This window comes from Abramis brama (genome assembly GCF_963993115.1).
Source record: "Abramis brama genome assembly, chromosome: 10".
In the NCBI taxonomy this organism is placed as follows: Eukaryota; Metazoa; Chordata; class Actinopteri; order Cypriniformes; family Leuciscidae; genus Abramis; species Abramis brama.
In genome coordinates this window covers 2,830,926-2,843,623 of record NC_139972.1, presented here as the reverse complement: position 1 = coordinate 2,843,623, position 12,698 = coordinate 2,830,926, and the positions used below count along the sequence as shown (strand labels likewise).

Here is a 12,698-nt window from a genome sequence, read left to right as displayed (position 1 = left end):
CAGTGTAGTCAATCATGGTTATATACTGTATACTCAGCCTTAGATGAAACACAACATTTAAACTACACACACAAGCACACATTTTAATTACAAAATTATTTATTAGAGTGTATTCTACAAGATACAGTTGCATATTTCACATATCACTAGTTTTCATTTTAAATTCTGCACAGAGGTGGGTTTATGGCCAGACTATGCTTGCTGAGTCTCTCTCTCTCATACACACACACACACTCTTGCCGGCCCGTCTTTATGGCCAGACTGTGCTCACTGAGTCTCTCTCTCAAACACACACACACACACACACACACTCTGCCGGCCCGTCTCTATGGCCAGACTGTGCTCACTGAGTCTCTCTCTCACACACATACACACACACACACACACCCACACACACACTCTGCCGGCCCGTCTCTATGGCCAGACTGCGCACGCTGAGTCTCTCTCACACACACACACACACACACACACACACACACACACACACACACACACACTCTGCCGGCCTGTCTCTATGGCCAGACTGTGCTTGCTGAGTCTGTACATCGTCAGTGTTTTCCTGAGCTTCACATCACTCACTGTGCTCAGGTAGTTTGCAACAGTGTACTCTCGATTTAGTGCCGAATAACATTCCAGTTTGTGTTGCTTTTTAATGGTGTTTGTCCAATGGGTGATGTACTCGTCTTGTTCTGTGTTGATAATTTGTGCAGGCCGAATGTGTGTGAGTGTGTGTGTGTGTGTGTGTGTGTGTGTGTGTGTGCTGAGGCGTGCTGATCTCTGCTGGAGAGAGCTCAGTCAGTCTCAGCACCAGCTGACACAGAGGACTCCTCGTTACGCTCAGCTCTTTTACAGAAATCTAAATGTAGAGTTTCAATCGGATGTTTTTCCCCAATTTAAAAAAATCTAATTTTATAGAAGGACCCCACACTTCACTGCCATATAAAACAATTGGTTCAATTATTGATTTGACAAGTTTGAGCCAAATTTGGATTGGGATGTCAATTTTGATTGATGTTTTTATGGCATAGAAAGCCCTTTGAGCTTTCTCTTTGAGTTCATTCACAGGCAAAGTAAAGTTACCAGTTGGAGTTATTTTCAGGCCGAGGTAAGTGTATGTTTTTGTGCTCTCGGTTCTGTGTGATAGTGTGAATGTGTGTTTTGGTCCCTGAGAACATCATTACTCTCTCACACTCTTGTCACACACAAAAAGTGAATGTAAGTCCTCTTGCCACCATTTTGAGCAGGAAAAATACGAATACGACACGGGGAAAAAACAGTATCAAAGTTTTTTTTTATTAACGTTTAAGAAGGAATATCCATGTATCTTTTTGGTGTTAAAGTTGGAGGACTTTTGTGTTTAGTGGGTCGGGATTTTTTTTTTTTTTTGCCCGACTGAACATGTTCAATTTAGCATGTGAATGTTTCTTCATTCAGAGTCAGTGGAGGAGATCAAACTCATCAGATTCTCCTGCAGCTTCATCATGGCTGATTCACAAGGATCCAGAGATGGAGATTTTCCTCCAGGATGCAGGTACTTTCAACAAACACTGTTAAATATTGTATTAAATCACAGAAAAATATCAGTGTTGACCCCCCCCCCCCCACACACACACACACACACACACAAAGAGTTTACAGAAAAAATATATAATTTTGCCTATTGTTTTTGTTTTAAAACTATAAAACATGAAATATTAAGTAAAAAGATCATAAAGTTATCTCAAAGTTCTTTTGATGAAAGAATGTGTTTATATTAATATGGTTCCTATCATAAAGAATGAAGACATTGATCTAAAGTTTAATCTAAAGGATTAAACTGAATCTGTTCTCTGTTCCAGTTCAGTCCAGCAGAAGAGCTCAAACCCAGAGTCCAGCTGTGTGTCTATGAAGAGTAACCAGTCTATGGATCGCCCAATAGAGTTTAAGAGTAAAGACAAACGGCCTAATCTCAGGTATATCAATTCTATAAAAGTTATGCTTAACAGTGATGTTTCACAGCAAGAGTACCGTTGCAAGAGTACAGTAAGGTGGTTTATCTTTAAAGCTCAGCTAAACATTGGTCCCTTAAGTTGGTTGAGCCTTCGTCCTCCATTGTGCCTTTGAAAAGGGTCATGTGATCGTGGTTGATGTTCACTTGAGTTGAAGTTATTCTATAATTCTAAAGGTTTTTTTTTATTTGTTTGTTTAGAATTCCTAATATTACAGTCTCAGTGCATTTTTTTAAATCATGCTTAACATTTGCAAACCAGTTTTAATTTTTCAAAATAATTATAATCCAAGTTTATAAGTGCAAAACACACTGAGTTACAGACGCTAAAGCAAAAGTGTTACAACACTCCCTGGTCTTTCCTAAGACAGAAGATTCCTGTAAAAGTGCACAACATTTATAAGTCTGTATGCTTTTTATTTTACTTAGATTGAAAACCAGTTCAGTCCAGCAGAAGAGACAAAAAACTGAGTCCAGCTGTGTGTCTATGAAGAGTAACCAGTCTATGGATCGCCCAATAGAGTTTAAGAGTGGAGACAAACGGCCTAATCTCAGGTATATGATTTCTATAAAAGTTATGCTTATAGTATTTGATTTTTGTGAGTTTGTTATTAATATACAGCAGTGTAATGATCTGGATTTGAACCAAACAATTATAAGTTCAAATCCTGTATGTCTATTAATGATTATCATTGTGCATTATTAAAAATCATTGTGTAAAGCTCTATGTATTGTATTGTTAATACATTCACACATGTGTCTGATTCTTTGCTCTCTTCATTTCTGGTCAAATTTAAGGTCAAATCTTCTATTCAGACCAGTTAAAAACAAAACTGTGAACAAGCCTGTGATTCAACCACAAGACTTTAATGAAAACATGTATCCTGGTTTCAGGTAAAATGCAGAACTTTTGTTGTTGTTGTTTAATTTTTTGTGTCCCATAATACAGCAAATAAATAATCTATTTTGTAATTAATGGCTATTTACTTCTCCAACTTGTGTAATAATGTGGTATTTTAATCTTACAGCCATGACTCTAAACCTGCTGAAGTCCTCAAAACATTGAGATCAAATCTGAGACAGAAGTTTGAGTGTTTGTATGAGGGAATATCAAAGCAGGGAAACCCAACACTCCTGAATGAGATCTACACAGAGCTCTACATCACAGAGAGTGAAAGTGGAGAGATCAGTAATGAGCATGAGGTGAGACAGATTGAGACACAGTCCAGAATAGCAGAAACAGAGGACACACCGATCAAATGCAGGGACATCTTTAGACCTTTACCTGGACAAGACAAACCCATCAGAACTGTGCTGACAAAGGGAGTCGCTGGCATTGGAAAAACAGTCTCTGTGCAGAAGTTCATCCTGGACTGGGCTGAAGGGAAAGAGAATCAGGACGTCCAGCTCATATTTCCACTTGCTTTCAGAGAGCTCAACTTGATGAAGGACAAAACACTCAGTCTTTCAGATCTTCTTCATGGCTTTTTCCCTGAAACCAAAGAAATGGACATATCCAGTGATGAGTATAAGGTTTCATTCATCTTTGATGGTCTGGATGAGTGTCGTCTGTCTCTGGATTTTCAGAGCGATGTGAGGTTGTGTGATGTGACTGAATCAGCCTCAGTGGACGAGCTGCTGACGAACCTCATTGTGGGGAATCTGCTTCCCTCTGCTCTCATCTGGATAACCTCCAGACCAGCAGCAGCGGATCTCGTCCCCTCAGAGTGTGTCCATCGAGTGACAGAGGTACGAGGCTTCAGTGACACACAGAAGGAGGAATACTTCAGGAAGAAAATCAGTGATCAGAGTCTGGCCGACAGGATCATCTCACACCTGAAGTCCTCAAGGAGCCTCTTTATTATGTGTCAAATCCCAGTGTTCTGCTGGATCTCAGCCACTGTTCTAGAGAAGATGTTGAGTGAAGCAGAGAGAGGAGAGATTCCCAAGACTCTCACTCAGATGTACACACACTTCCTGCTCATTCAGACCAACATCAAACATGAGAAGGACTATGAGAAGAAAGTGAAAGATGAAGACATGATTTTCAAACTGGGGAAACTGGCTTATCAGCAGCTTGTGAAAGGCAACCTGATCTTCTATGAGGAAGACCTGAGAGAGTGTGGCATTGATGAGGCAGAAGCATCAGTTTACTCAGGATTGTGCACTCAGATCTTCAGAGAGGAGTTGGGCTTGTATCAGGGGAAAGTCTTCTGCTTTGTTCATCTGAGCATTCAGGAACATCTAGCAGCTCTATATGTGCATCTCTCCTTTATCAACAATAACATCAATGTGTTTGACCAGAATACCAAACCAACTAATGGAGACAAAGTTTCACTATGTGATCTCCATCAGAGAGCTGTGGATGAGGCTTTAGACAGTAAAAATGGGCATCTGGACCTTTTCCTTCGTTTCCTTTTGGGTCTGTCAGTGAAGTCTAATCAGAGTCTCTTACAAGAACTAAAGACACAGACAGCAAACAGCTCTCACAACAATGAGGAAACAGTTGACTATATTAAAGAAAAGATCAGTGAGAATCCCTCTCCAGATAAATACATCAATCTGTTTCACTGTCTGAATGAACTGGGTGAACTTTCTCTGGTGAACGAAGCTCAATCTCATACGTATGGAGGATTATGTGATGTGAAACTCTCCTCATCTCATTGGTCAGCTTTAGTGTTTGTGTTGTTGTCCTCAGAGGAGACACTGAAGGCGTTTAACCTGAACAGCTTAGTAAGAGACAGAAAAGATCAGTAAGTAACACTGAGTACAATCATTACAGTCTAAAACATTATGAACAAAGAGAAACTAAGAAATCAGAGGTGTTTAAATCACGGGGCACAGATTGATTTCTGGCATGTTGCATGCAAATTTGCAGGTGTTTCTCAAACCGTGTCTGTGTCCTAGTAAGTCTGCATATCTCGACTGCCACGTCATCAAGCGCCTCTGAAGGCCGTCTCAGTCTGAAGGATCTTTTGAAGACAGACTTTAATTCATGTCCTTAATTCAGCTCATTTTGAAGGAAGCATCAAGTTGATCCTTCGTGTCCTTCAATCTCCCACAATCCTTTGCATACATTCCAATTCATGTAAAAGAACTGATGGAAAGTTCATTATGAAATGTAAGACACAAATAATGTATTCGGAGATGAAGGCATACATGTTATCTTTTGTTTCTGTGCAAATTAATCACTGAACACTAAATGGACAATAATGTACTAATAATGTAACGGCCAAAATATACTTGATAAAACAGGGTGGGGCAAAATGGCTCAATTGCCCCCTCTACATTATTGCCCTGGCTCTACGTTTCACATACCGGTATGAAATTCGGTACATACATGTAATGAACCCAATACCTACAAAAAAGTGTCTTGGAGCGTAGCCCTAAACACAACAGGAAGTCAGCTATTTTGAACTTCCTCTCAGATTATGTGCAGTTTTTGCCATTTCCAGACGTTGTACTTTAACAAACTCCTCTTACAGTTTTGATCTGATCCTCTTCAAATTTGGTGAGTGTAATCTTAATGCCTTTGAGACGTTCAATTGCGAATATCTTGAGTTTTCGTCGAATGGCGTGTCCTAGGCGGCCTGACAAATGTAGATGTGGACACCCAATTTCTGCCTTTGATATATGCATAATCAGATAAGTTCTATATTAAAGTTGCTTGCAGTTCCGATGTTGCTAGGCAACCACAAACAGCCTGCAGTAACTCAGCTATACAATGTCCAATCTGCCCCAAACTTCACATGTTTGATAAGAGTCCTGTTCTGAACACATGACCATCCTCATATTCGGTTATAGTAATAGCGCCACCTGCTGGTAGCAGAAAGTGTGGTAAATACAAATTACTTTAACATAGTCCTCCTATATTTACATACTGCCCACCGTGCTCTGTTTTCCTAAAGGCGCCGTGTGGCGGTGGCACGGGTGCGAGGACCCTTTTCACCGCTGCTTGCAGCTTTAATTGTTGTTGTTATTATTAGGCTACTTTTATCATTAAATTAATATTACAGTTAATTTGCCCTGCTATAATTTCATAGCACATCATCGCATAACTGACGCGCTGTGAGGACAGCTTAGCTTACTTCTCATTTAAAAGACAACTCAGTTAACACAAAACACTTCTTGATTCATGAATATATGCATTTTTTCACTATGGGCCACAAGAGAAGTATTAAGAAAATAAATGAATGTCTCATTATCATTTTTCTTTATCACAAATTGCTCGCAAAATGATGGACAATGATTAAAATTTCGTGCGCGTCATTTCCCGTGACAATAAAACTATATTATTAAAGTAAATTATGAAATAAACAAGTAGGTAAATAAACAACAAGCAAACAATCTTGTGTGCTAAAAAAAAATCTGCTAATAATTTAGCAGAAATTATTATTAATTTAGCCCCCCAACTCGGGAGTTAAATGTCGTCATGGTGATAACCATAGCAACGGACAGGACAAAAAATCTGATATGTCAAAATAGTATTGTAGTGTAAATGTAGAGTAATAGACCTGCCACAACAACATTGACAAGATAAAGAAAAAACAAATCTGTGATGGCTGAATACGAGGCTACAGTTATAGATACTAAAACAACTTTTTCACATGTCCTTTATAAAGCAGTGTTTAATTAAAGGGTATTTAGGAAGGTATAATGTATTGTTTACTTGTGATATGAATTAATATTTTTATTATTATTATTATTATTAGCATTAATAATTAACTTATTTATTTATTTTCAATTAGTGTCATGCAAAACACTGGAGATGAAGTTCTTCAGAAGCTGATGCCTGTGGTTACAGCAACTAGACACGCTCGGTAAGTAACACTGGGAACAAGCATCACTGTTAAAACATTATTACATTTCTTACTTAAACATTATAAATGAATGGTTTAACAAATAATATGAGTGTCACACTTCAGCTTTTAAACCCTCCACCTATCTGACCTGATTAATGATCTATGTAACCATTTTCTATTATATCTGTGTGAGAAATATTTTTTTTAATGTATGTATATAAACATTTATATTTAGACTTTTTTATATATTCATTTTAATTTAATTAAAATGTCAATACATTTATATTTAAGAAAAATACAAATGTATTAAATGTATTCCATTATATCATTTTTATATAATCTTTCTGCCATGAGGTTTGTTTTCCTCCTCTTATTTCTCTCTCTCCCTCTCTCTCACGTGATTCGTTCCTGCACCCTATCCACCTGTTCGTAATCGTAATCAGCGCGGTCGCGGATTGAGATCGCACCTGCTTCTCCTTTGTTCTGATCTCTCTTGCTAATTAGTGTCTAGTTGTTTCAGGCTTCTATACCAGATTATTGCTAGCCGCTTCATGCCTGTGGAGTTGTTTCTCTTCTGAGCAATCTGCTCTATTACCCTGCTGTCTCTCTGGTCTCTATCTGTGGTGCTGTGGGCATTGACTGGGGCTGTTCGCTTTTCATCATCTGTCTGCTGCCAGTGAGAGATCTCTGTCCATGACTGAGGACTATTCCTGAGTTTACAGACTGTTTCTTCCTGATTTCTTCACTGGCAAATCCACTGGCATGATCAAAACCCTTATTTTCCTTATTGAACGGCAGACTGCCTAAGTTCTTTTGTGACTGAATAAACTCCATTAACCTGCACCTCTTGCGTTTGGGTCCTCTCTCCTTTGACACTTTCTCTCTCCCAAAGAGGCATAATCTTTTAGAATAACAGTCTCTCAGAAAACTCGCTGACATATTGAATTCATTGTTTAAAAAAAGAGATATTGCACAAACTATAAACACAATTAAGAAAAAAAAAGTTCTGATTTGATCTAAGAGAGTGTATCATTGTTCTCCACAGGTTGTGGGATTGTGGTATCACAGATGAAGGTTGTGCTGCTCTGGCTTCAGCTCTGAGATCAAACCCCTCACACCTGAGATATCTGGATGTGGCTGAGAATATATTTGGAGACTCAGGAGTGAAGCAGATCTCTGCTGTACTGGAGAATCCTCACTGTAAACTGGAGAAACTGTGGTAAGATCATCTCTACCATAAAGACTCAGCGTGAATAAGTGAACTTGTCTTGTAATGCTTGTGCAAACAGACCCGTGTAAAAGCGTGAGCATTTCCTCAAAATGTGTGTGTGCAGCTGAAAAGAGGGAAGAGGTGTGTGTTTCACCTGAACCAGGACTGTCACCATATCAGATTTATCACTATATGATTATCATGGCCAAAATAACACACAAATAACAATATATCACCATGTCAATGGAAATCTTGAAAAGATAAATAATAATGCTATCAGTCAAATTCATCTTTACTTTATTTTGTTATTTTTGTAAAAGAAGAATCCCACCATCACATACATATTTGAAATAATGGTAACACTTTATCACAAGTATACAGTAACACAGAGCTTATAAATCATTTGCAAACTATTAGTTTATAGTTAATTAATAGTATATAAGTGTTACGATGAGGCAAGGACAAAGCAGAGAGAGAATCCATACGCAAAACTAATTTAATGAAACAAACAGGAACTCCAGGGCAAACAAAGGAACACAGAACTCAGGACAGGAACATGGAAACAGCTACAACGACCGACAAACAACAACTGAAGCACAGAGGTTTATATAGACAGGCAAACAAGCTAAACAAGATAACAAGGGGGTGTGGTTAATCAGAAACACCTGGGGAGACTAATAAACAAGAAAAACTACAAAGGACTACAAAACATGGCACAGGACAGGAAATAACAAAAGTCCACACAAGACAAGGGAAACACAGGACAGGAATCATGACAATAAGCTGTAGTTAATATACAGATGTGGCCTTTAAAAATGCGCGTCTCAGAGAGAAGAATGCCGCAAGCACTTCCGAAATTCTGCGGGATCATGCAGAAGGGGGATTAGGTGTTGGACGCAGGAAATACTAAAACCTGTAGATGGCAGTCGTGTTTCATGTGGCCATACTGAGTTGACGAAGTATGACGAAGACAATGTTTTCTTTTGCCAGTTACATAAGCAGTCACATATTCTTCATAAAAATCCGACTCAAACGCGCATCATTTGTCTTTTTTTTTTTCTGTGTACTTACAGTAGAAGAGACGTGATGTATGATAACTGAGTCTTATAACACAATAATTTGCAAAGACCTTTGAAGAGACCGAGAGCATTTGCGCAATATCATTATCTAATTTTACATTTAGTTCCTTTTTGCATCTTAACGTTTTAAATAGCTTTAACATGGTTGTAATGCGCTTTTCTGCATTACTGTACAGTACTATTTATATTATCATGTTTCCCTTATAGGCGTCGATTTCGGTGGGGACGGTGGGTATGCACCCACCAGATTTCGTCATGAGTCATTTTGTACCCACCACTTTTAACTTCCGTCCATATTAATTTGACTTTTGGTTCGATTTTTTTGACCGTTTTCAGTGGTTATGAGGAGCAATATGAGAGAGAAATTTGGTAATCATTGTCTGACCCAACAAAAAAAAACATTATAATATTCATTTTATTTTATTTTTCGTGTTCGCATTTATGAGGGAAAAAACAACGTGTCAGTTTACGGTTACGGACGTGAGCGCTCTGAAAGCGGCACTAAAAGACTGCTTAAAAAATTTCACAGAGACCAAACAGAACAGCTGCCTTTCTTTAAATTGAATTTCGTTTTGTATTAATTATATCTTAATTTTAATCAATGTTTCATAAACCAATTGCCTGGATTTAAGAAGTAGGCTAAATATAGCAGACAATCATGACATTGGAGGCGCCGGCGAGTGAACTGGAGTTCGTCTCATAAATGAACCGAAACTCGGTGTATAATGCACATTCACATTCACAGCGTATTTAGACACATTTAGACGCATTCATAATCATTACTTTTACCGGTTCTTTGTGGCAAGCTTTATGCGTGCGGTCGTGCGCTTGAGTGCGGCTATATTACGTAAATGCTCATTGTAGGCTATAAGTAGGCTAATTAAATTAATATAAAGGGGCGATTTGTCCACGAATTACTTAAATGAACAACTAGCCTACTAGTCGACTAGAAAAAAAAAACTTTTAGTCGGAAGCAGCCCTTATTCCACATATTTTCGAACCAGGCAACAGGACATCTGTGTTGAGCGAGGGACCCAGCGGAATGAACGAGCGGAGCGGAATATTCAGAAATGCGCTCTCCACTCACGAGCTCTGATCGGAACAATCCCGAACCTCACTGTCTGCTGAATTTGCAGAATCATCAAAATATAATATTTTCTAAAGAAGAATTTTAAAACTTTATTGGTGGTAGTTGAGAAGAATTCCTCTTTCCATATCTAAATCATTTTGAGCCCAATATAAATGTAGGCTATCATATTGTTATTCTTATTATATAAGAATAATACGTTTGTTTGTTTTTTACAACATTTTTAATATATAGAGAATATAAGTTTAGCGTGTTGTGTGTATTTCCTAATTATAAGCTTTTGGTGAAATTGCAACAAAACTAAAAGTGCATAAAAACATAAAAAACGTCATTACTTTTTAAATTCTTATTCACTCTTTGTTTAGCGATGTTTATAAATATACTTTTTTTTGTTGCATTTTGTTGACAACCTGTCCTACACTGAGGCCACATCCACACGAAGCCAGAGCTTTCCCTATCCGATATTTTTTTTTTCATTTCTTTTTTTATCAAGAACTTTGTTGAACAATATGAACAACCATAAATGGTCTGGTACAAAATATGAGTCACGATATTCGATAGTTAACGGACGCATAAAGCTTGCCACAAAGAACCGCAAAAGTAATAATTTGTCAAATATAGCAAGGAGACATTTTAATTGTTTATTAATAAACTAGTGTTTTATGTGTCAGTCAAAGATGTTGACAATGCTGACTCGTCATCTTCGCAGATGAAAGTGCCTATAGAGAGAAATGCACACTTCATACGGATTACATAAGAGAGTTGTCTGTTTCTTTTCGTTTTGAATTGTTTTGTTTAAAAGTGGACATTTCAAGCTTTCTAGATACATTTCTGAGTTTCGGTTCATTTATGAGACGAGCTCAATTCACGAGCAATGCAAGTTATATCGCGCCGGTGCCTCCATTTCCTGATTAAATCGTCTTAAATGCGTCTCCGTGTGGACAGAAACCAAGGTAATCTTCCTGATTTAATCACGTAAAACACAAGTCTAAACACAAGCACCACTCTTCTGAATGATGGTAACCACAAACCTCCAAGAGTTTGTAAACCAATTGTTTGTAAAACATATTTAATACTTTACTTACAAATTCAAAAAAAAAATTTTTTTACAGTGTATAAATAAAACAACATGAAGGAAGTTACTTCCAAAATGTAATTAATTGCACAGTCTTTGTTTTAGCTGCTTGTTTTAGCTGCTACCAATTGACACAGAGTCAAGAAATTACAAACCACCCACCCCCCAGGTCTGCCGATTCTTTGTCAACCCCCAATGCTAATCGATCTCCTCTCAGGGAATCAAAAGAAAACCGTTTTTTCCTGTTTTCACCAGCGCGTGGGCGGGGTTTTAATCCCTTGCAGTTCCTTTGTTTAAATGCTATTTAAGCAAATCTACTATAGGGGAGAGCGGGGCACAAAGTAACGCTTTTTGACTTTCTCAGTTTGTGTAAATCTACTTATGGTTCAGAGTATTTATTTTTTACCACATTAATTTCCCACATGTCTAGTACAATTATGTGTTTTTGTTTTATCAATACAGTATATACTTTTTTTCTTGATATACCCCGAAAGAATGGAAGTGAAATGTGACAACATGCCCCATAGGTGGGGTACATTGTAACATGTGCAGGGGCACATTGTAACATGACCATATGACAGCTTAAAATGTTATCTGATCTAATAAAAAAATATACAAAACAAACTAAAATATTTTCTAAATAAAATACAATTAAAAAACTTTTTCATATAAAATAATGGCAATTTTTAATAATTAAATATAAACTAATTTTTGAGTTTTGACTACGAACACACAGCTATACAACATAGTTCAAAACAAATAAATAATTAGTAATTTCTGAACATTGACTCTCAGTCTTTATTCACCTTTTTCTCACGTTTTCTCAATAAAATTAATAAAAGTATAGAATAGCATATTTCTAATATGGGCACATTGTAACGCAGTGTTACAACATGCCCCGCCTGCACAGCTGAGATTTAAACCCTGCTAGTGTCTTCTGCTAGTTAGCGAAGCATTAAATAACTATCTCAACTGTTAAATAACATCTTAGAGATTAAAATAATATCAGATTTGTCTTATTTTAAATAAACACAAAAAATAGAGATGAAAAATTAACTTAAGTAAGAAATTTACTTTTGCTATGGTTTAATAAATAAATTTATCTTCCAAAAAATAAATAATTTTGGCGGATTTTTTTTTTCTATATAGTGTTGATATGGCAACTAGTAAATACACAAAGTTTCGTCATCCAAGCATGTGCGGAAGTATTTAAAACAAGCGTGTTACAACTAACCCCGCAGGTTGTGCCCCGCGCTCCCCCGGCATACGCTTAAGTTATTTCAAATTAATGTTTATAACTTAATTTGTTGATATCGCGTAACTTAATTTGACATATGTTGATATAACCGACTGACATTGTAGCCTAGTAGATTAGATTGCATGCCAGGAAGAGGCTTATGCTTTGTATTAAGTAATGAGCGTTTACTATAATATAGCCGCACTCAAGCGCACGACCGC

The 12,698-nt window shown here is 37.4% G+C and overlaps 1 protein-coding gene across 2 annotated transcripts in view; it reads left to right on the top strand.

The window, feature by feature from the left end:
* LOC311091355 (NACHT, LRR and PYD domains-containing protein 3-like) overlaps window positions 1-12,698 on the top strand; it is a 49,933-nt gene that overhangs the window by 15,490 nt on the left and 21,745 nt on the right. For both annotated transcript variants that reach the window (XM_084127271.1, XM_084127272.1), the window contains exons 2-8: window positions 1,435-1,531; window positions 1,839-1,952; window positions 2,417-2,542; window positions 2,786-2,881; window positions 3,016-4,740; window positions 6,736-6,807; window positions 7,835-8,008. In XM_084127271.1, coding sequence (XP_083983397.1) covers window positions 1,482-1,531; window positions 1,839-1,952; window positions 2,417-2,542; window positions 2,786-2,881; window positions 3,016-4,740; window positions 6,736-6,807; window positions 7,835-8,008 — 2,357 coding nt within the window. In that variant the 5' untranslated portion in view covers window positions 1,435-1,481. The remainder of the gene's footprint in view (window positions 1-1,434; window positions 1,532-1,838; window positions 1,953-2,416; window positions 2,543-2,785; window positions 2,882-3,015; window positions 4,741-6,735; window positions 6,808-7,834; window positions 8,009-12,698) is intronic.